Source organism: Eurypyga helias, unplaced genomic scaffold (genome assembly GCF_000690775.1).
Source record: "Eurypyga helias isolate BGI_N326 unplaced genomic scaffold, ASM69077v1 scaffold11665, whole genome shotgun sequence".
NCBI classification, from domain to species: Eukaryota; Metazoa; Chordata; class Aves; order Eurypygiformes; family Eurypygidae; genus Eurypyga; species Eurypyga helias.
Window position 1 is genome coordinate 1 of NW_010250921.1, and position 24,022 is coordinate 24,022.

The 24,022-nt window shown below is 42.0% G+C and overlaps 2 protein-coding genes across 2 annotated transcripts in view; one reads left to right on the top strand and one right to left on the bottom strand.

Annotated features, from left to right (window-relative positions):
- Positions 1-674: 674 nt before the first annotated feature.
- Positions 675-5,084, top strand: ALG11 (ALG11, alpha-1,2-mannosyltransferase; the record flags this gene model as incomplete). The annotated part of the gene is made up of 3 exons (XM_010151837.1): positions 675-928; positions 1,632-2,563; positions 4,738-5,084. Coding segments are annotated over 3 exons (1,458 nt in total), but the record flags the coding sequence as incomplete, so codon positions are not given.
- A 1,578-nt stretch (positions 5,085-6,662) lies between these two features.
- The window catches only part of NEK5 (NIMA-related kinase 5), a 27,835-nt gene continuing 10,475 nt past the window's right edge, over positions 6,663-24,022 (bottom strand). The window contains exons 8-22 of the mRNA XM_010151838.1: positions 22,976-23,176; positions 22,808-22,880; positions 20,745-20,881; positions 17,623-17,822; positions 15,945-16,011; positions 15,484-15,603; positions 14,040-14,123; positions 13,834-13,935; positions 12,498-12,578; positions 11,592-11,660; positions 10,872-10,995; positions 10,551-10,682; positions 9,078-9,215; positions 7,327-7,408; positions 6,663-6,915 (exon numbers count right to left, since the gene is read on the bottom strand). Of these exons, the coding sequence (XP_010150140.1) occupies positions 6,663-6,915; positions 7,327-7,408; positions 9,078-9,215; positions 10,551-10,682; positions 10,872-10,995; positions 11,592-11,660; positions 12,498-12,578; positions 13,834-13,935; positions 14,040-14,123; positions 15,484-15,603; positions 15,945-16,011; positions 17,623-17,822; positions 20,745-20,881; positions 22,808-22,880; positions 22,976-23,176 (1,863 nt within the window). The remainder of the gene's footprint in view (positions 6,916-7,326; positions 7,409-9,077; positions 9,216-10,550; positions 10,683-10,871; positions 10,996-11,591; positions 11,661-12,497; positions 12,579-13,833; positions 13,936-14,039; positions 14,124-15,483; positions 15,604-15,944; positions 16,012-17,622; positions 17,823-20,744; positions 20,882-22,807; positions 22,881-22,975; positions 23,177-24,022) is intronic.

Consider the following 24,022-nt stretch of genomic DNA (forward strand, 5'->3'; position numbering starts at 1 on the left):
GAGGGCACGTTCGCCATCACGCGTGGCACAGCGTCAGGAGCCTGGCGCTGTCACCCCCCAAGAGGAGACTCCTGAGAGAAACCTCCCGCCTCTGGGTTAGGAGAGCTGTGCAGGGAGGCGGCGGTGAGCAGGGGGGGAAGCCCCTGGCAGAGACCTGAGGAAACGGGTCTCTCTGATGAGAGAAACCGCTCAGCGCTTTTCTGGGCGACGGACATAGCTCTTCGTGTCTCGGGGGAGCGGAAAAGGCAGGGTCATGCCCCGCAGGCTAGCTCACGCACCAGAGCAGTTCACACGAAGGTGGGCCAGAGGGGAGCTTGGACTGAAGAAAACTCTCCCAAGTCTATTTAGAAATGGCTTCACTCGTTGTGTTTTGCCAGATTGCTAAGGATATGCAGTCTTTATAGTGTACGTAGCACGTGAGGATGGACAGAGATACGTGGCATCAATGAACAGTAAGAAAGGGTTGAGACTAAGAGTAGGGAAAAACCATCTTTGGCTAAACAATCTAGACCAGTGATTTTTTTTCCCCCTGTAACTGTTGAAATGATACACAGATACTGATGATTTCCGACACAGAGGAGATCAGAAATTGTTGAACTCCCTGTAGCTCTATCTGTAAGCCCTTCTCTCTCAACTTCACACATGGTATTTCTCTAAAGTGATTTTATGTTTTAAAATTTCCGGCTTGTTTCAGATTGCTGTGCTCATTGTTTCTCCCTGCATTATTTCTAAGTGGAATTTTGTGTGTCTGCTTGGCGGCACTACTGTGGGGAATATGGCTATGGATACAACAAAGGAGAAAAGAGTTGACCTCGGCAGGAAAAGATGGGAAGCGGCCATTGCTGGTTGCGTTTTTTCACCCGTATTGCAATGCAGGTGGTGGAGGGGAGAGAGTCTTGTGGTGTGCCATAAGGACGCTCCAGAAAAAGTAAGCATCTGTTTATCAAGTACCGTATTTCATTCCCAGCTACTGATGGTATCATTTATGCACATTTTGGCATTTTACATACTGAAATAGGTATTGTTCATCTACCAGTCCCACATTTATTTATTTATTTAAATGTTGAGTTTCACCTGGTTGCACCATTCCACTTGATCCCTTTACCCAGATTTTGGTCTGTCCTGCTGTGGCATCTCTCATTTCTTTCTCTCCTTGGGAAAACCCCCCTCCCTCCTCAGTTTTCCAGTACTGATAGGGAGCTTCGTATAGTCGTAACGCACCAGTAGATAACTGATAATCTTGACACTTGCCTCTTGACGTAGGAGGCAAAACAAGTTAATATCTAAAGTAGGTTTAGGATTGGCACATCCTCTGGCTTACGCTCGCCTGCATTTTACTCATGCTGTGCACTAGACAGACGTCTCCTGATGTCAGGTAAGGCATTCTTAAAGCTGTAGAGTAATGCTGAGCTCCTTTCATTTGACTCAGAAATCATATTCCCCAGGTCCTCAGCCATATGTTTTTCTGCAGCTCAGAAATCACTGTAGAAGGAACAGCATAGCTAAAATCATTTCAGAGCTTGGCCAGACGTTTGTTCTCCCATAGTTTTTGAGTAAATTTGAATGGATATTTTAGTTCTGTGTTACAAAATTTGAAGAATGTATGAAATTCTTTGTCTTTTCTCTTGCAGGTACAAAAATGTCACATGTGTTGTTTACACTGGTGACAGAGATGCCACTGGAGAAGAAATAGTAGAAGGCGCTTTCAGAAGGTTCAATATTAAATTAACTCATCCTGTGAAGTTTGTATTTCTAGAAAAACGCTACCTTGTGGAAGCTTCTCTTTACCCTCACTTCACTTTGCTGGGACAAAGTTTAGGGTCAGTGCTTCTCGGCTGGGAAGCTCTTCTGAAGTGTGTTCCTGATATTTATATCGACTCAATGGGTTATGCCTTCACGCTGCCCCTCTTTAAGTATTTAGGAGGTTGTCGGGTTGGATGCTATGTCCATTACCCCACTATCAGCACCGATATGCTTTCTGTCGTTAGGAATCAGGATACCAGGTTTAACAATGCAGCCTTCATTACAAACAGCCCCCTTTTCAGCAAATTTAAACTTCTCTACTACTACTTCTTTGCTTTCTTGTACGGATTGGTTGGTTCCTGCAGTGATGTGATTATGGTTAATTCTTCTTGGACGCTGAATCACATCCTTTCCCTCTGGAGAGCTGGGGCTTGCACTAGTGTTGTATATCCGCCGTGCGATGTTCAGACCTTCTTGGATATTCCACTGGAAGAGGAAAAGAGCACCCATGAATATTCCATTGTTTCCGTTGGCCAGTTCAGGCCTGAAAAAGATCATCCTTTGCAAATCAGAGCTTTTGCTAAATTGCTGAAAGAGAAGAGGCTGGGGCAGCAGTCATCGTTGAAGCTTAGCTTAATCGGAGGCTGTCGCAACCGGCAAGATGAAGAGCGCGTAAATAACCTTAAAAGTCTTTGCGAAGAGCTGGGGGTTAGCGACGACGTGACCTTCAGGATCAACATTCCCTTTGAGGAGCTGAAGAGACGCCTGGCCGAGGCCACCGTTGGCCTGCATACCATGTGGAATGAGCACTTCGGGATCGGTCAGTATCTCTCCTCGGCGGTCGGTCATTTGTCCTAGCTGGGGACACAGCTGGGGAGGGCTTCAGTTCGTGGTTAAGGACTTCTCAGTGTGGGTGTCTAAGCATGGAGGTCTGCGTGCCAGGCAGGTACGCAGGCGGTCTGGCTGAGGTAGAGCCTCCGGGACCAGTTCAGATGCCGAAGCACTAGGTGCTACTGTAGTGCAAGCCGAAGCACTGTAGGTGTTGTAGGCTGTGACTGGCCAGGCAGGCACTCAGCCCCGTTCTCTCAGAGGCGGTCTGGCTGAGGTAGAGCCTCCGGGACCAGTTCAGATGCCGAAGCACTAGGTGCTACTGCAGTGCAAGCCGAAGCACTGTAGGTGTTGTAGGCTGTGACTGGGGGCATCCTCTGGTCACCTAAACTGACAGCTAATCTCATCTCTGCTGCCCAGGTTGTCCTGCCTGACCTCTAGCTGTCGCTCTGCAAGGACATGGGTCAGCCTAAGGTCCCGTTGTAGGTTTGCCAGCCTTACACCGATGCCTTCGTACCCAACGGAACCTTGAAGGGCAGCAGATGCTTCTGTTTAAGCACCTTAGATGGGTCCCTGTTGGCTCCACTGACTGCGGGGGGAGCTTAGACAGAGTTCACAGGTAGACATGCATGTGTAGAGATTTTCAGTGTGTTGCACCTGCCTCAACTGCCATTTGAAATGTCGGTATATGTCATGGGGGTGTTGCAGAGGTGTGAGTCTCCCACAGATCCTGTCTCGTTTGCAAGCCCCAGGTACCCTGGTCATTTCATGGCACCATGCTAAGGCAATTAAATCCAGTCCTTAAATCAGCTGCCGTAGCACGGAGCAGAATGCCAGAGAGGAGCTGGGACTGGTGTGCAGTGTGCCGTCATACAGAACTAAGGCACTGGGCATGGTTTATTGGGATGAGCTGAGTCCTGACTTTGTAGGGCCTTCTAAGATTGCCCAACTGCCATAAATCTACAGGTAAGATAGCAGCCACACAGATGGATATGGCTGTAATGCGACAAAACTGCAATTCTTGTCATCACATTTAATGGGAATACAACTTAAGGAACTATCCAGAGGAGTAGTTTATAGTCTGTAGGAATCTAGTTTAAAAGAATTTGCTCTAAGGTGTCTTCCAGAAGCCATAAACTGGAAATAATAATTTCTTATATTTTTGCTCCCATAAAATAGTATAATTTTAAAAGAATTAAAGAAATTATACAATCACACTGATTTTGGATTTCACCTTCATCTTCCACGGCTTTTTACCTGTAAAAAACATGCCAAAACTTTAGAGCATTATTTATAGTTGGCAATTTTTGAGCAGGGGAACTTTTTAAAAATCAAACTAGAACTGTGTAGAATCAGCAATTAAAGTGATTTCTGAGGTCTGTTGTGGAACCGTAGAGAAGAGCTGAGTTGATGCGTACATCCTGTGCCATTCCCATCCCACTGAGTTTGGCTGGGGAAAGCTTACGGTCAGAGTCCCATTTCATTAGAACTTCTTCCCTCAAAAACACAGATGCAGCGATAACAATTTTTACTATGTCTTGCTGAATTGTCAAAACTATCAATATTTGTTAATCTGCCAAACGCTGAACTTCTGAATAGCGTCACATCGAAATGTGCACGCTCCGCTTTTCTCTGTCTTTGTGAATGGGAAAGATCTTCAGTGTGAATGAGAAAATCAATACTGTTACGTTCATGTCTAATTTTTAGTTATTTTCTGCAGCTGCCACCATCCCATAAAACCAGTGTCGCAGTGTTCTGTCGCAGCGCGGAACAGACCAGACCTTCCCCGTGTATCTGTACAACTGTTTCAACACCTAGTGCTTTTTTCACTGTATATACTGGTGATTTAATCTGCCTACCTACCTATCTCAGGTACATCAAGTACGTTACAAGAACCACAACTTCACTGAATACATCTGATTTCTAATTTCGGTGTTGTGCTTAAGATGTTAAACTATCATTTCAGTCCTTAGGACTTCAAAACATAACTTTTGTTTTTCTTCTGAGACCATTTACTCCATGTCTTTCCAACTGATCTAGGATGGCAGTCTGTAGGAACTTACAGTTCTGGTTGGATTTTACTGCAGTTTTACCTTCCCAGTGCCTCACGGCGGCCAAAGTACGTATCGCGCACATTCATATCAGCACGTTCTGTGTCTTTTGCAGGAGTAGTCGAATGTATGGCGGCTGGCACGGTTATCCTGGCGCACAATTCTGGAGGCCCCAAATTAGATATTGTTGTACCCTATGAAGGACGTATCACGGGCTTCCTAGCAGAAAACGAGGACAGTTATGCTGAGACGATGGCTTATATCCTCTCTTTGACTCCTGAAAAAAGGTTAGAGATCAGAGAAAATGCTCGTCGGTCTGTGCACAGGTTTTCTGACCAGCATTTTGAAGAGACATTCCTGTTGTCTGTGGAGCCATTATTTAAATAAATGTGTATTAATAAAAATGTATGAGAGTGAAATTAACTTTTTATATTTAACAGTGTATCACCTGTGAAAATATGTAATCTATGATCCCTTGGTCCCATTCCATGAAGAGACTTGGTTTCTTTCCATCAGAATACCTGCTCTGTGTGACAGAGATTTTTTTTTTATTGGCAAAGAAATGCTCCTGAGAATGTTCAGTGTGGACTGCGTGACAGTACAGCGCAGTGCAAAACCCTCTGGGGTCACAGAATCACAGAATCATAGAATCATAGAATGGTTTGGGTTGGAAGGGACCTTAAAGACCATCTAGTTCCAACCCCCCTGCCATGGGCAGGGACACCTTCACATGTCCTTGTAACAACTACATCTGGAAGTTCTTTTATTCATTGAATATTTTACATTCAGTCTCCACCCATTTCATGATTCTTCACCCACAGCTTTTAAAGTCAACACATTGGTAGCTTTTGTACCCAGGTAATTTTTTTTTTTTTCAGAATCTGTAGCATACTTTCAATTTGATGTCCCCCATTGTGTGGCAAAATTGTGTTACATGGGATTTTAGCTGGGGTTCTGGAGATTTCTTTACCTACACTGATTCCTTTAGGTTAATCATATGGTGGTTTTGCAGTTTGCTTTTTAATAAGTATAATAATTCCACTTGTCTGTGATCCTTATTTCAGCGATTTCCTCATGCCCTTTCACAGTATGACAACTTAATGGTGTTTTTCCAACCATATCCTATTGAAATTTTTCTGTTCCTAGGGAATAGAAGGGTCTAGATTAGAGGGCATAATTAAATGCTATACAGGCATGAACATTAAAGCCCTAAACTACTGCATATTATGAAACTGAACACAGTGAACAAAATGTTCAAAAATTGGAGATCTGCTTTTGTATCAAAAATAGAAAAACATACAGCCCTTTTTTGAGCCACCCAAGCAGTATTTTAGATTTTAGCAAACTCAGAAGTGCAAAAGCTACTGAAATCAGACTTTAGAATAGGGGTTTCCCTCTAAGCTTCACCAGTATTAAATGAAATTTTGTATGTGAAAAAAAAAAGATGGTTGGAAGAACCTACGGGTCCATGTTTTATTAGGAATCGGGGAATGCACAGCTGTCATGGTGCCAATAAACCCTTTTACTGCTACTAAATCAAACCACCGAGCAGTTGGCTGTGTAGGGTCAGTCTTGTGTAAATGAAACTACGGCTTGTAAGGCTGTATTGGCAGTGCACAGAGATTATGAAAAGCTGGAAGAGCATCTTAAAGAGTTGACTGAGCTAGGGACATGCAGTATACTGACTAGGAGACCTTTTTTACCTGATACAGAAAAGGTTAAGGAGAGCGTGCAAGCAGATATTTGCTCAAGCAAGTTTTGTCAGAGATGTCCCAGGTAGTTTAGAATAATAAAGATGAAAGTGCATTTCAGTCTGGGTCAGGATTTTTCAACATTTAGACATCTGAAAAGTAACCTGGGGTTTTTTTCCCCTTTTAAACAAAATAGCAACAACCCCCTGTTATTTTTAACTGAGTGTTTAGCACTGTTGAGAAGCAGTTGATTTACTTGGCATTTAATGTCAACTATCCTTAAATTTTGTTACTGACCTGGCTGAAATGGCAAGCAAGTTGAAGTTTTGAAACACTTAACTGTGCTGTTCTAGGTAGCTCTCACTTCCTGCTTGCCTTTTTCATTATGTGTGTCAGCACTGAATGACCCATGGTTATTTTCTACATCATCATCTGATTTTCCAGGTAGTTTGCTAGATAAACTCGTCTTTTCTTCATCTGTTTGACCTTTATTTAGTGAAGGGATGGGAGACTCCGTGGTTCTCACTGCTGGAGAAGTTGCCACTTTTTCCAGAGATTCCTCCAGTTCGTGTCTCAGTTCATCTTCAGAATCTTCAAAAGTTCTGTAAAGTAAAGCAGATAATGATATTAATTAAGTGTATCTTTGCTACAAGCTTTTTCTCCTTTCAAGGCCTTTGAGGTGTTTGTAACCGCGTTATAAAGAACAGACAGGCGACACGCGTAACGTGAGCTGTTTCTTCTCTCTCCTACGTGAGATTGTTTGCCTGTGTCTGCAAGAGAGCAGGAGTTGCAAAGCCAAGTAAAGACTTCTGCGTAACATCCTCAATGGCAGCGCTGGCAGGTGACCTACTAGGTTACTAAAATTAAAAGTTAAATTAGCAGACTCGCTAAAAGAAGTGAGTTTTCTTCGTTTATGAATTTGGAGGAACAGAAGAAAAGCTTTAGGCAATGCAGCCTGTCATTTCCTGGAAGCTGCTCAGTTGTATGGATTTTTCTCCTTGTGCTTGACTTACGTGTCATCATCATCTGATCTCGGCTCAAGCCTGTCTTCTTCGACAGCCACAGCAGGGTATGTTTCTGAATCATCCTCGTTTTCTTTCCGAAGCAACATAGTTAATCTCCCTTCTGGAAAGGAAGAGAAACATCCCTTTATCTGTGTATCAGCTAGCTATAAACGTGTATGTAACGTAATAGCAAGTAAGTAAATGCTTCGATGTGTGTGCGCGCACAAGTTCGAATGACAACAGTGTAAATACCGTACTTCTGCTACTCCTGCTGACACGTTTTAGTCAGTGGTTTGTAACTCCTGCTCAGTGCCACCTGGCGTGTTGGCAGACCGTAGCCAAAGGACTGTAGAAGTTAAGAAAGCAAGGCGATCTCATGTTTGTAGCTTAAAGTTCCCAATACAGGGGTCTGCGCATTCAGTTGGAAACTTAAGGGAGTACTGTTTGGGAAAGACTGAAAATTACTGCTTAGATGTACCTATGGTTCCCTAACAATACTCACTTTCAAAGGCTGAAGGGCAACCCAGCCTTAAAGGTGGGAGAACAATGCTGAAAGTTGTTAGTTTTAGTATAAAGACCCCTTATCCTGTCACTGCAGGTTTAACAGGTTTAAATTTAAAGCGGGTAGATTTAGATTGGACATCAGGAAGAAGTTCTTCCTGGAGAGGGGGGGGAGGCACTGGAACAGGTTGCCCAGAGATGTTGTGGATGCCCCATCCCTGGAAGTGTTCCAGGCCAGGCTGGATGAGGCTTTGAGCAACCTGGTGTAGTGGAAGGTGTCCCTGCCCATGGCAGGGGGGTTGGAACTGGATGATCTTTAAGGTCCCTTCCAACCCAAACCATTCTGTGATTCAGTTCTGCATGTGATCCAACAGAAATATGTCAGGTTGGGTAACACTGTACTCCACAATGTCAGCTGCAGCAGCAGGGCAGGACTAGGTACTGAGTGCCATATTTTAATAAATGTAATTGATAAAGGCAGCAGCAGTTTGAATACCCATGTGAGTTACTCATGCTTTAGCCCTATGAACTGCTGACATCAGTGAAAAGTGGTTTGAATTTCATTTTCTTTTTTTAATGTGTAAGCTATAAAGCCAGTCTTACGAGAGGAAGTTAGCTGGTACACTCAGCTGGATGGGGCAGGTTTTAAAAGAGCTTGTTCTGCTATGAGAAAAGATGTGTACAAGGCATAATTATCAGGAGAGTGCTGACCGCACAGCTGCAAATGAAAGATCACAGAATCACAGAATGGTTTGGAAGGGACGTTAAAGATCATCTAGTTCCAACCCCCCTGCCATGGGATACTTCTCACGGTCCATTAAAATTGTTGAAAGTTGCCATGTACGATTTAGCTGGCTCAGGTCTGTCATCCAATTATACAGTCAGTAGATTAGACTGGCAGTTGTGCAAAAAAAAAACCCACAATGTCTGATTAAATTTACTGCATCTTTCTAGGGAAAATACTCTGGCTTTTTAGCTAACAACTTAGGCGCAGAGTAAATGTCATTCCGAAAACAGTCTGCGACTTTAGGATAGTGTGCTGCAGTGTGGGTTTGAATCAGTCTCAGTGTCAGCTGTACCAGCATGGACCATGGTGCAAAGTAAGTCACCACTGCAGTTTAAGCCATCGTGTACTACAATTTACAGCTGTCCTATGGAAATACATGTATTTGCATAAATGTGTTTTACGGGGTTTTTCAACCTCAACAGTTGTTGCGGCTAGATCCAGGTTTTGTGGTTTACAGTATGAAACATCCTACCTATTTCCTCTTCAAGCCAACTGAAGGAGTCATTAGACAGCTCTGCTTTTGCCAAGATATTCAGGACTGTGCCCGGTGGTGTTTGTTTCCACTGCTTCCTGTTTTCTGGGATGTCTTCAGGCAGAATAGCAGGGTCACCTGAAGGACAGGAAAGTTCTCAGGTCACGAAAGCCACTGGCTTTTGTCATTTAGAATTTCTAGTCTCGATGCTGATTACTTTGTTTTGTGTGATGCTGGAGCCTGTTTGGGTTTTTTTCTCTTGTGGAATACTGAATTTTCAGTAAATTTTTGGTCTGGTTGATAGAATGGGTAAAAAATAGTTTGGGCTACTTGTCACTAAAAATTTCTAACATCAGTTTTAATAAAACAAGAGCTCAAGTAACTGCTTATTAGGCCCAGGATAGAAAGGCATAGCTTCACTGAGCAGTCCTTGATCTCAAACTTGTTGGCTTCTTGGGGCTGAAGAAACTTCAAAGGGATTCCTCTTTCTTTTGTGCCCTATGGTCTTTCATCTAAGGCAGAATGATCAAGAATTGGCATATTAACAATATTCTCTGTCTTCGCTGTCGGTGCAAACTCTTCAGGTTGTTTCTGTGTGTCTGGGGTGTTGGGAGCATGCTGGAATGCTGGAAGAGCCCCTCGTTTGCAGCAAGCAGTCACTGGAGATACCTGGCTGCCTGGGAATATATGCACTGCGCCTGTCAGAAACACAGCGATTAGCTGCTTCCGCAAAGGAGCATCACCACAGCCCCACCTGCCTGGCAGTGCGCAGCAACGCTGGCGCCTGGAGTAGTGAGAAACCGCAACCCCACTGCACTGCGGGATGGCACTGCCAACCGACTGCCTCAGTTCCTGTGTATCAGCAGCTCAGGGTCCAAGAAAGGGGTGTTGATCAGTTGCACCGACTGGCGTTTTTAGCTCTTGTTACTCAGGCCACAGAGTGATTCATAAAATACGTCCCGCTTCATAATTAGGAGCAGCACAACGTGACTGCAGCAGTAGACAGAGGGGAACATGATGACTGCATTCTATGGTTTGACACATACAGTAATCTCAGTTATTACGAAGTCCTGCAATTAAAAGCCTGCCAGATCATGTGAATGCACTGGTATGGACAAGGGGTAACGGGTTTAAATTGAAAGTTGGGAGGTTTAGATTGGACATCAGCAAGAAATTCTTCCTGGAGAGGGTGGTGAGGCACTGGAACAGGTTGCCCAGAGAAGCTGTGGATGCCCCATCCCTGGGAGTGTTCAAGGCCAGGCTGGATGAGGCTTTGAGCAACCTGGTCTAGTGGAAGGTGTCCCTGCCCATGGCAGGGGGGTTGGAACTAGATGGTCTTTGAGGTCCCTTCCAACCCAAACCATTCCATGATTCTATGATTCCATGGAATTGTTTATGCAAAGGTCTGTAAGTAGTCTGGCTGAATTTTAGCAGCTCCCTACTTCGCATCACCAAAACCCAAAGTTTTCTTACCAAGTTCATTTTCAGCCATAGTAGGACACACAGAAGTGATATCAGCATCAGCTAGAAAATTCAGCAGTGTCTGAGGGGCTCCGGTTTGCCAGTGTCTTCTGTTTCCTTTGGTATCACCAGTATCACTGGACTCTAAGGGGAAGAAAAAGAGAAGGCAAAGTTGTTTCATGTTTTTAGAGTAGACTACAGTGTCATTATAATAATATTATGTGATACTGCAAAGAGAGCTCATCAGATAAACTTGCTGCAGCCTGGCATTACTGAATTTACCCAAGTAACTTTCAGGTTTAATGCTCAGTTTTGTATTTGCAAAAGAAATACCTGTTTGGAATCCAGATAGTTCTTCCAAAGCTCTCTCCATACAATCTTCATAAACTTCCACCAAATTCTCCTTAAGATTCTCACCATCCACAGAAGTTAAAGTCTCACTGAGTTTATCTAGTACCTGAAAAAACAATAGGTTACTCTGGAAAGAGAAGACGAATACGGGACAATAACTGATCACTTCTCATCTTAACTGTGTTTGCCAGCCATTCTCATGTATGCACAGGCAAACTGTGGAACAGAAAGTGAAGCAGCAGAACTCAAAAGTCGTGTTGTGATTTGTGTATCAGAGGGCTGGATGGAGTTCTGCAGAGATGCAAGACAACGGAGTGACAAAATAGTGCTTTATAAATGAAGACTATATAGACTAGTCCTTTTGATGTTGCCGTTACAAATATTTTAAAAAATCTAATATACTAATAAAAACCTTACTAGGCAGCTAGGACATGTCGATCAGCTAGAGCTGTCATCTTAATAAAGGAAATCACATAATGTTGTCTGTAATCTCACTTCCACTTTGTCTAAATAACAGCTGGTTCATCCCAACATTATTCTTACTTTGTGGCACAATACCAGAAATGCCAACACCTCCTCAATAGGAAGCTTCATTATAACAATTGTAGAGGATGATGGTGATGGAAACAATCTTAGATCACGGAGCTACTGTCATGGATTCACATTACTAATGTAAATACTTTGACTACAACGACAACATACCTCTGCTTCTTGAATGCTGTCTTCATCACAAACACATACATCTAAATTAATTTCAAATTTTACTCCTCCCTAAAGAAAATTCACCCAGTTAATTATTTAATTCTATTAAACAGAAACATTAAATGTGCACAGTTTACATGGAACTACAAACTTCAAAATTATTCTTCTGTTGAAAATAACTTCCATAACAATATTTTTCTTCAGTTTAACAAGATCAAAACTGAACAAGTTGGACAAAAATAGACTACTCTGAATATAGTTTATGGGTATTTTTTAATGATCGCATCCACTACACAAGGTCGGAATATTGTTGCTTTTAAGGAAAGGTCGTTTTCATAATAGTTTAATTCAATCCTTGCAATACACAGAGTTGGTTCTTCCAGCTCGTGCTCAACCAGTATTAAAACTTGAATACTGTACTGTGTCTGTGCAGTATTTCACAAAAGACCTTTAGGTGACATCACAATGATCTTATGGTCAGAAACTGTCCTGATATCTTACGTGCATTTCCATGCAATTCCCATCCCCTTCTACAATTTAAAAAACATTGTAGAGATAAATGGTTTACAACAAAACGTTAAGAAATTAGCAGCCTGACTTGACTTCACTTAAACTGAGAGTAAGCATGAGTTTGCATACACTACTAATGTAGTTTGATATAAAGAGGAGTAGGTAGGGATTGATGACTGTCTGGGAATGTCTAAAGGGAGTCTCCCTCAAATGGTCAGAAAAGCTCTGCTACGCATTTCTTAGTGGTTCTACCTCCTCATAGAAACTTTTGACATTAGACCAGCACTCCTCATGGATTCTCAAAGAACCTGATTTCCAGAGCTACCATAACACTACGATTTGAAATGTATAGATACAAGACGAAAATGGAAAAAATACAACAATAAGGATGGGTACCTTTGTGTTATATTTCTTTTCTAAGGTCTTTTGGTCTTGCCTGTCCTGGAGTCTGACTTGTTTAAAGTTTTCTTCCATGTCCTGGAAAGGGAAAAACAAAAGAATCATAGAATCATAAAACGGTTTGTGTTGGAAGGGACCTTAAAGACCATCTAGTTCCACCCCCCTGCCATGGGCAGGGACACCTTCCACTAGACCAGGTTGCTCCAAGCCTCATCCAGCCTGGCCTTGAACACTTCCAGGGATGGGGCATCCACAGCTCCTCTGGGCAACCTGTGCCAGTGCCTCACCACCCTCTCCGGGAAGAACTTCTTCCTGATGTCCAATCTCCCCGCTTTCAATTTAAACCCATTACCCCTTGTCCTGTCACTACATGTCCTATTGTGGCTCTGGTTCCCTATAAGCTACACTATCCCATCTAATGATGTATGAATTCGTTTTAGTAAAAGCCACATCCAGGATCCATGAACATCGCTGAAGAGAATCCTACTAATACTGGCAGGTTTGGCCCCAGTTCTGGCTGCAGTGGGGTAGCAGTGTCTGTTACTGGTTTATGTGGAAGTCTGCCCCTTGCTACTGAACAGAGCAGGAAGTCCTACACCACATGAGGCAAATCCTGACTGGAGAATCCTGGTAGCTAGGTCAGGTCTGTTTTCCCTTCAGAACAGATGGAATTTGCACACTGTGGTTAATTTTTCTAAGGTGAGGCTTTTATTAATTTCTCTTGATAGAAACTGGACTTGTTGCTGCAGAACTCTCTGGTCTGGAAACCTCATGTGTTGTTCATGATGCCAATATTGCAAAGTACAAGTGGAACAATTCTGAAGCTCCATTCCAGTAGCTGCTTTGGTAGTATCTGATGAGAAGGAAGTGAGAGAGTCCTGTAGCTGGAAAGCTTTGGCGCTGCTTCTTCCTCTCACTTCTCCCTAATTTTTGTTTAAGTAAGGAGTCCACATAAAACTGGATTCTCACTTCCAGTGCTCCTCTGGGCTCCCATAGATTACTGTATCTTTTGCAGAGATCTCTCATTAAGATTCGCACTGTGAGTGACAACTTCTTTACTCCACTCAGAAAACAAGGTAAGGAAGCATACCACAAAAAGAAATTAAGTAAAAGTACATCCTAATATTTACAGGTTAAAAAGAATTACCAAAACAATCAGGACTCAGCCAAAGAAACTTTCCAGGCTGTTCAGGAAGGGAACCTAGGGACATGCGGCGCACGCATCAGGTGAGAGTTCAGCCTCACCGTTTTTCCAACTCGTTACAGAGTGAATCAAAGACCATGCAGGACTTGCAGAAAAAGATCTGTTTAGACTAGGAGACAGTACCCATACCTGAAGTGATTCTTCTGTTCCCGCTGTATCCTTGGTTTCAGAGCCGCCCCCAGCTTTGCCTTGCCTCAAAAGATAGGTTTTATCTTGTATTATTTGATTCTCCTAGGGAACATTTTTATGAAATGTTCGTTTCAGTTTCTAATTAAATGCACTAGCTTAAAAAAAGAAAAGGAAATATGACTGTTTATATGTTTAAGCTTTGTTACCTGGAGTGCTCCTGCTCTAAATCTGAATCCTTTCATATTGCTGTGGTATTCTTCCCGAATTTTTTGCAATTGTTTCAGGTATTCCTATTAAAGAAGAGCAAGCTAGAATAAATATGTATTAGAAATAACACTAGCTAAACACAATATTTTATGGATATCAAACTCTGTATATAAGAGGAAAAAGGATCAGTGTCCTTTACTGCCAATTTTAAAGATTGCTTGATACTCCCTGTCAGAGGACATTTTGGACTTATGACTACTCCAGACTTCAACCTTTTTGAAGTTTTCCAGACTGCTTCATGCTAGATTTTCTGTAGAATTATATCTAAAACAGCTAACTCCAAGAATAACCTAAGGACTGATGATTAATGCATGTTGAAATACAAAAAAAAAAGGACTTGAAATTAGGAAGACAAAAAAATTATGCATTGGTTTTTGTATCGCAACCTGCTCCCCAAAACAAAACAAAACAAAACCTGGTAATCTTTTCTTGGAGAAGCTTCAACATTCCTAAACTTTCAAGCAAAAACTTCTCATTTGGTCAAAAGACAATTTTTGTGTTCAGGACATCTCTGTTACTGTTTATATGAGAGTTTATCCCAATTTGCCCATGTTATAAATGGATAAATGTGTAAAATTTCATTTTTTGGCTTATTTAGTACAGACTGTGTGGAACTAAACAGCAACAGTCTCTGAAGAATGTGTACATGTTGAGTATTAACATGTTCTTATGTTCTTATGTATGTTCTTATTTCCAAGTCTGACCGTTATTTAAAAGTTAACATATTCCATATATTTATGCTGGCATTTTTTAATAAACTTCTTATGTATGTTCTTATTTCAAAGTCTGACCGTTATTTAAAAGTTAACATATAACATATATTTATGCTGGCATTTTTTAATAAACCACAGATAGAAAGAGTAAATATGTTTATGTGTGTTCCTGTAAGAAAGAAGTATCAGTTTGTTTTCTCTGTCACCCAAAAGCAAACCCAGAAAAGCATATTGTTTCTGTATAAAATAATCTCCAAAAGTTATAACATACCAGGGAAGTAGTATGCATCACACACTATGATATCACATTCTATATTCATAGTATGGCTTATGAACAATGAATATACATACATGTATAATGCATGTATGACTATTTTCTCTGATTGGTAAACGTGAGGATCTCTTGCCCTCCAACGTTAGTTTGTTCAATGATGTAACTTCTCTAATCTCAGTAGAAGGGAAATCAAAGTCAAGGCCATGGTTGGGAAATGACTACGGACATCACCTTCTGTGCAAGCCTTCACCAGTTTATGTAACATGGAACCAGATGAAAACAGCTTCTATTTTCCTAGTGGTCAGATGGAAAAGAATCAGTTCTTACGTAAAGAATGCTATTGTCAAGGAGTGTAAGAAGACAGCTTTAAGCAGCCAAGGAAGATATTTCGTGTACCTGTTCTTTCATTTCATTCTTTCTAGACATGTCCTGCTGATGTTTTTTGGGATGTTCTTCCTGTATTCCCTGCTGCTGCGTCCGGTCATGATATGGGTCAGCAGAAGACGGTCGCAGTCCCTATGGATGTACAAATAAGTCCCAGAGCAAAGGAATTTTCATTTAGAATCCTTTCCTTCAGTGCTCACTCAATTCACTCTCCCTGCTCCACTGATGAGTGCAGTACGACAAGTGTGTATTTTTGGAGGAAAAACTTACAGTAGAATTGTACATTGCTACAGTTCTGCATTAGAAAATAAAACCTCAAGATAAACATTGTGGAGCAGATCAACGAATTCACCAGAGCAGAACCATCCACCTGTCAGTGGTACAGGTTACTGTTAGAAAGGCATCAGATCATATTTTGGATTTACATTCAGTTTTGTTCACAGATTTTATTCTATGATTCAATATTTACTCACCAGCTGTTTTTCCACTTTAATCTTGTACTGTTGGGCTTCAAGACGCCTTTGAAGATACTCTGCAGTCCTGAGCGAAGAAAGTGATGTTCCTATACTACGTTTTATTTCACAGACTCTGCTAACTTCTGCACAAATAATTCTCTATCGGTTCTGTCACAGACAAACAGGGCTCTCTTTGCACTACATGAATATATATATATGGATAAAATATTTATAAATACAGAACAACAGTAAAATAGCAAAAAGAAAAAGTATCTGCTTCAGGCATTCCCCTTCTTATTACTTCAGTTACCTCAGCCTTCTGAAGAGTGCAGCAAAGTCCTCCTTCACCTTTTATTTGACCAACTGTATTTGGAAGTGTTAATGAAAATAAAGTTGTTTTCCCTGATCCTCAAAAGGAGTGAAAATTGTCAGAATGGAGGTTGTATATCCAACACCTTTTCTATTTCCTTTCTCCTCTGTGCCTAAGTCTATTGGCGTAACTTTGTATAGAATCATAGAACCATGGAATGGTTTGGGTTGGAAGGGACCTTAAAGCCCATCCAGTTCCACCCCCCCTGCCATGGGCAGGGACACCTTCCACTAGACCAGGTTGCTCAAAGCCTCATCCAGCCTGACCTTGAACACTTCCAGGGATGGGGCATCCACAGCTTCTCTGGGCAACCTGTTCCACTGCCTCACCACCCTCTCCAGGAAGAATTTCTTCCTGATATCTAATCTAAACTTCCCCACTTTCAATTTAAACCAATTTTAATTCAATTTTATGTATGTAGTTCTGCAGTTTCTAAACATTTACCTCTTTTTTTTTTTTAGTATAAAATAACCAGCAGTCATTTTTAAGCTCCCTGATTTCTATTTATTTCACTTCCTACCTTCAGAATCCCCTTGTGCCCCAGAAAGCCAAACTGAATTGGCTTTGTACTTAAATAAGGCACTGGAAACTCAGCTCAGACAAGATGTTCTAAACCTGATGATCCTTAACTGAAACACTCTGAACACTGTCGTCACTGAATGATTCAGTCAACCTTAAAGGAAGGATCCAAAAGTAGGCAGTATTAAAAAGTCCTTACCTCCCTTTCTCAAGGTTTTCAAAGCTCATCCACACCTAAAATATCCAGTCATGGAATGGACAGGCAATCTCTAAAGTAATGAGAAGGTCGTACTGCTACTTTGTTAGAGAAAGGCTTTGAAGTAAACAAACTACAGACTGCTGGAGAAAGGTTCTTTATATCTGAAACCAAAATATCAGCTCTGCAGGGAAAAAAACCCATTTTCATGGTTTGCCTCCCACTCTGTTCCTCCAAGTGGAGAACTATTTTTGGTCTTTATACTGTTCCGGTCCTAGTGGGAAGGAAAGACAGTATTTATCCTGAATACAGTCAGAAAGTCTAAAAAAAGCCTGTGTTTTACTTCTCACCCCATAAAATGCAGAGATTTGGGAAACATTTTGACAATGAAATGTCCAACATCGGAACAATACATTCAGAGGGAAGTTCTGGATAGATAGGAACAGCAGTTACGTTGTTCTGCAATAAACTTACGTTAAAAAGTTATCAAAGGCCAAGCAGAGAGGAATTACACCGAATGAGCCACGTCCAGTGTTACCTAATGAGGAAGGCGGATAACTCAAAGCACGCATGACAGTTCATGACTAATGAACAGGGTGAGAAAAGTTTACCAGTCGGGTTGTGGGGGGGGAGGTGCAACTTGTCCTTTTAGTTTGTAGTACTCCTCAACTCTTCGGCTGATAGGAGAAAGGTCGTAACGTACATTAGTCTTCCTCTGCAAGTTGTCAAGCTTGTCATAGTAATGACCATAATGGCCATGTGCTCCAATACTTTCTGATCTTTCTGCCGTCTTAAATCTGGAGCTGTGTGGCTGAAAACACAGTAAAGGATATTATTTACCTGTTCTCATCAGTACAAGTTTGAATTAACATCCTGTCCTCCTCCCCAGTCTGAGTCACATGGTAATAGAGGCTGTCTACAGTACAGTTAGTGTAAGTTTTCCAAATCCTTTCACACAGAACCCAGAAACTTGTTAACTTCTCAGGGTGTATGTAATCTTGCCATCGTCTTTTCCCCTGTTCCATCTACTCCTGCTATTAAGCAGCAGCCCATATTGTTGTGCAAGTCAATCAGCATGGAGCTTTGTACCCCTATAGTGTCGCTGCCCTAGAGCCACTTCATTGTTTTGAAGCCTAAGGCACTGAATTAATTCCAGGAGAATCTTATTTTGACATGTGAGAGCAAGGGGAATCTGGGATGTAGTTCTGGGCTGCACACACACTGACTGCTGCTTTCAAGGGAGCACTGTGCTACTTCATGTCACCGTCTCTTTGATTATGTGCCTGTGGGAGCTGCCTTTCATTTCTCAAAGTCCTTACCGGGATGAAACACCCCTGTATTTCTACTTGGTGACAAGACTGTCTTTTCCATTTCTCATAAGAACAATGGGGAGAAGGCGATCGTCTTAGCTGCTGCTGAGTGGTAAAAAAGAAGTGTGGTAAGACATTCACAAACTCTTCCATGGTGGGAGACTGAAAACCACTATATGGTGTATGAGAAAAATGATGGATTTTGCTTGTTTTCTTACATAAATGAAAAAGCATCTAAGTATCCCTTCCTTAGATGGTAAACAACTATTCCTCTCCATTTTCCTTCTTAGAGACACTGAAAATAAGATCATCTACCTACATGTAGATCATCTACCTACAAGTTTTCCCAGGCTTGCTATCGCTGAGAGGATTCACTCAGAGTCTGCTGTGGCAGCACTCGGGCTCCAGCCCTCGGCCTGCGATCGCTCTCGGGCTGCGGCTCTCGGGCTCTCTGGGTCTGACTCCCACTGCTCAGCACCTGTTGTGCATCGGTCAGTGGGTGGGGAGGAATTGTATCATACTGTATCATATGTTTTATTCTCTATTGTTTTAATTATTTCTTATTAGTAGTATTTGTATATATTAATTCAGATTTAATTATTAAATGGTTCTTATTTCAATTTTACGAGCTTCCTTATTTCTTTTTCCTCTGATTCTTCCCCTCCACTGGAGGAGGGGAGGGGGATTTGTGAGAGCGGCTTCGTGGTATTTTGCTAGCCAGAGTTAAACCACGACAGCATCTTTGCAGAAAAGGACCTGGTGGTCCTGATGAACAAGAAGCTGAACATGAGCCAACAATGTCTCTCTGTGCCAAAGAAGGCCAGTGTTATCCTGGGCTGCCATGAGTCAAAGCATTGCCAGCAGGCCAAGGGAGGTGATCCTTCCCTTCTTCTCAGCACTGGTGAGGCCACACCTGAAGCGCTGCGTCCAGTGCTGGGCTGTCCAGGACAAGGGAGACATGGGCATACTGGACAGAGTCCAACAAAGGGCCATTAAGATGATGAAAAAATTGGAGCATCTCTCTTTTGAGGAAATGCTGAGAGAGCTGAGACTGTTTGGCCTAGAGAAGGCCCGGGGAGGATCCCATCAATGTGTATAAATACCAGAAGTGAAGGTACAAAGAGGACGGAGCCCGGCTCTTTGCAGCCCAGTGACAGGACCAGAGGCAACGGGCACAAAGTGAAACACAGGAGGTTCCCTCTGAACATCAGGAAACAATTCTTTACTTTGAGGGTGACTGAGCACTGTAATAGGTTGCCCAGAGAGTTTGTGGAGTCTCCATCCTTGGAGATACTCAAAAGCCATCTGGACATGGTCCTGAGCAACCAGTTCTAGGTGGCCTTGCTTGAGCAGGGGGCTGGACAAGGCGACTTCCAGAGGTCTCTTCCAACCTCAACCATTCTGTGATTCTTCTGTGAATCCTGAAGCAACACGTGCAAAGTATGACACTGTGCAACTATCCCTGGAACCTGGTTGCTTCACCTGGGCGCTGAAAGAACGTGGGAACTTTCCCAGTGTTAACATTAGAGCATGTCTCATAGATAAAAATACTGTGAACAAAATTCTGTTTGATTACAGCAGTGCACAGTGAAAGGAAACTTAACCTTCCTAACAATCCATCTCTGGATTTGCATTGGATATGCACAAACGTGCATGCTGGAAAACAGTCCTATATTCCTGCAGAGGGCCAGTATTACCCATAGGTAGTATAAGTGATTGCTTGAGGGCTGCAATTATGGGAACACCACAATTCCCCACCATCAGTTAATCTACCATAACTGCAACACGCAATCACTGGTGGGTGCTCCCAAATTCTAAATGTGCTTTGCTCCGTGTTCACCAGCACCCAGTGCAGTACTACATGCTCTTGAAGATAAACATAAAGGTATGAAGTGATGCCAAGTAAGAGGCTGGAGACAGCATACAGCTGATATCCAGCCTGAGGAAAGAAGGAGGGGGTAAAAGAGTGAGGGACAAAAATGGTTGTGTCTGGGGCTTTCTGCTGTAAGGTTTGATCCCAGTTTGCTCTAATAGTGCCCGAGACAAGGTCAGTGGGTGCCAGTGGTTTTCCCCACGAATAGGCTCTCAGGTTTGAGGTCAGAGGATCAGTGTATTTGCTTCTATAGCAAAAATGCAAACACAGAGTTTATTCACCTTTGTGCAAACATAAAGGCAAAGCGTGCCTGACCCCTTTTGTTACAAAGGACTATAACGAAGTAGCCTGAATTCACTGTTTCCCACTTAGGCTTTCTAAAACACATCTTCTGAGGCTTCAGGAGTGCTTAATTGTCTCTATTGACTTAGCGTAGGCATTAAACTGAATTTAGTACATCTTACTGAGGCCTTTAAAAGGGGCTTCTCTAGAAGCAGGAATTTGCTTTCTGAAGATGATTAAATATTACAAGAATGTGGATGCACAGTACCTGAAAAATAGGCTGTTGCCCTCTTGAAGGAGGTTTCCATTCATTTCTCTGAAATAATTTCTGTTCATTGACAGGCACCAGCATTCCAGATTCTGGAGAAACCTGGTCTTGGACTCTCCTTTTTTGAAGTTTATGTGCTTTTTAACAATAAAAGATTAAAATGTTACCTTCTGTGTTCCCTACATGATTAATGATCATGTCATTGCAAACCACAGTAGGGTGCATACACCTAACACTGACAGGTTGGGCTAACAGATGTTATCCTTACGTCCTTTCATCATCATCACCATCATCCTCATCACCATCCTTCACACTTCCTAGGCATTCTGCCTTTCATTCTGAGAACGGCATGCTTTTGAAAACATGATTTGTCACACTCATGCTGATTTTGGCTAGGATAGAGGTCATTTTCTTCATAGTAGCTAATATGGGGCTATGTTTTGGATTTGTGCTGGAAACAGTGGTGATAATAATACAGGGATGTTTAAGGAACTGCTGAGCAGTGCTTACACAGTCAAGGTCTTTTCTGCTTCTCACACTGCCCTAACAGCGAGTGGGCTGGGGGTGCACAAGAAGCTGGGAGGGGGCACAGCCAGGACAACTGACTCCAACTGACCAAAGGGATATTCCATACCATATGACATCATGCTCAGCATATAAAAAAGGTGGAAGCTGGCTGGGGCTTCCAGTTGCTAGCTGGGGTTAAACCACATCACATAAAGTGAATCTTACTGATTTTGCAAGGGTGCACATGGATTAAAAGGGAGAACTCTATAAACTAGAATGCCGGTTGTTGCAGAAAATAGAAGGTCTGATTCTTAGGCTCACGTTTCGTTGGAGGCTAGGTGTCTACCTGCTTAGGCATTCCCTTTCCAAACCTGTCTCTCCATATAATCTCTAGACAATGTTGTAGTCCTTGTGAAGGTTGGAAAGAAGGACTGACAAGTGAAAAAGATCGGTTCCCCATGTAGGAGAATACAAGTGCACACCATTCCCGTTTGGTCCGTCAGTATTTTGCAAATATCTTAGCTGCAATAATGAGAAGTAGCATCTCTGCTAGGATTAAGTGGTTTCTAAGTGAGTTTTAAATCTTTTCTGAGTAATGACTGTGACAGTATCATGTCTCGGAGATGAAATATATGAAATTTATGAGAAAAAAATATTTTAATATATTTTTTAAAAAGCCTAAGTGACTTAGGTGTTCAGGTGCCTCTGTTCAAATTGCATGAGACCTGAAGGCAGATAAATCTCATGGAAAGTCATTTCCAAAATACCACGGGTTCCTATACTACTGAAGAACTTTTTTTTTTTAAAGAAAAAAAAGTCCGTAGTGTAGTTAAGTAACTACGTAAGTTCATTTTCACAAATCTGTTTAAACTACTTTAATAATTCCAAAGGTAAATTTGAAGAATAATTATTATATACTGAAGAATATAGAATTAGGAAAAGGTTATGCTGCCAGAAACATGCCAGATGTTCAGCAGTTCATACAGAGATACCATTTAGTCTCATTCATGTTTTCCTAGGCTGTGCACACACTACCTGATCTACCAATGAGCACCAAATACAAATAGAGTTCATTGTCTCTCACAATCTAATTTATAACATTTTGTAAAATACATTTTTATTATTCTGTAAAATACCATGGAGCTCATTTTACAAGGTTTTTGCATTTTTGCACATAGCTTGTCAAAATTAGGTAAGGATGTTCTTCATGTGATGGACCTAAACTGCATCTAGACCAAAGCCTCTCAGTTCTGTAAATTCTGTTCTTGAAAGAATTAAAATCAGTGTTTCAGTACTTTCCTATGACAGCTTTTCTAGCTGAACATGGCTAATGACCAGTTCATTATTAATGAGTTGTCTTTTCCTGAACAGGACAGCAACGCACTGTTGGGATGAATGTTTCTGCTGTTGTAGTTCCCTCCTATTTTTAACTTTGTGTGAAACTCATGTATTCAAATGGCCAATAAAGACTGCTGGAGAAACTTATAGCCATCATGTATATTGTAACTAACAAATATTAGTGTTAAACTAATATTAAACAATATTATTATTATTACCTTGTATCAGCTTGGCTCCAGACTGTGATGCTGAGGGCTTTTTTCTATGTATCACACTGAGACTGAATTCTTCCTGTGTAATCTATAAAAAAATAGGTATCTGATAGAACTGTTTATACCACTTTGAGACATACTTTTCTCTCAGCAAGCAGCAGTACATGCACTTACCTCAGGGGGCAAATACCTGAGAACAAGCTTCTGCAAGAAGGGCTTCCTTAGAATAGAATTGATAGATGGTCGATCTCTTGGAGATATCTTAAGCAACTGGGAAATTAATAGCCTCAGATCATATGAATAGTTGGGAGACACTGGGTGAAAACGTCCTCTGCAGATCTTCAGCACCAGCTGATGCAAACTGTTGCCTTCAAACTTAATCAATGAAAACAGTAAAAAGAGGACAGTGAGTACTGCTGGTTGGAAATGATGGACTAGACACCCCAACCTGAAAAAAAGTCCTTGCTCATAGCAGCCCTGTGCCATGAAATCTCTTCACAAATCCTTTCTTACTAACCATAGCTAGCTGTGGAAAATAATTATAACCACCCTCTGACTGTATTTTCTGGTTACATTCTTGTTCAGCGGCACAACTTAGGAGGCCAGACAGCTTTTATACCTGGAAGAGTTTTATTCATACTCTATTGTCATACAGTAATAAAGAAGCCATTTTTCCAGAATGAAGCATGATTGTTTTTTCCAAAAGCTGTTCAACACAGACCTGCATACATACTGTCTTCACAGTGTTCACTTTCAAAACCTCACTCCACACAACTTAGCCTCTGCGTTCTGTGTTCTCTCAGGAACCAAGCTACAATCCTGGTTTTTAACAACTGATGCCACTCAGATAAATCCACCCTCTCAGATCAGAAGATCATAGAGTCATACAATGGTTTGGGTTGGAAGGGACCTTAAAGACCATCCAGTTCCAACCCCCCTGCCATGGGCAGGGACACCTTCCACTAGACCAGGTTGCTCAAAGCCTCATCCAGCCTGGCCTTGAACACTTCTAGGGATGGGGCATCCACAGCTTCTCTGGGCAACCTATGCCGGTACCTCACCACCCTCTCCGGGAAGAATTTCTTCCTAATATCTAATCTAAACCTCCCCACTTCCAATTTAAACCCGTTACCCCTTGTCCTGTCACTACAGTCCCTTGGAAAAAGTTCCCCCCCCAGCTTCCTTGTAGCCCCTTCAGGTACTGGAAGGGGGTATAAAGGA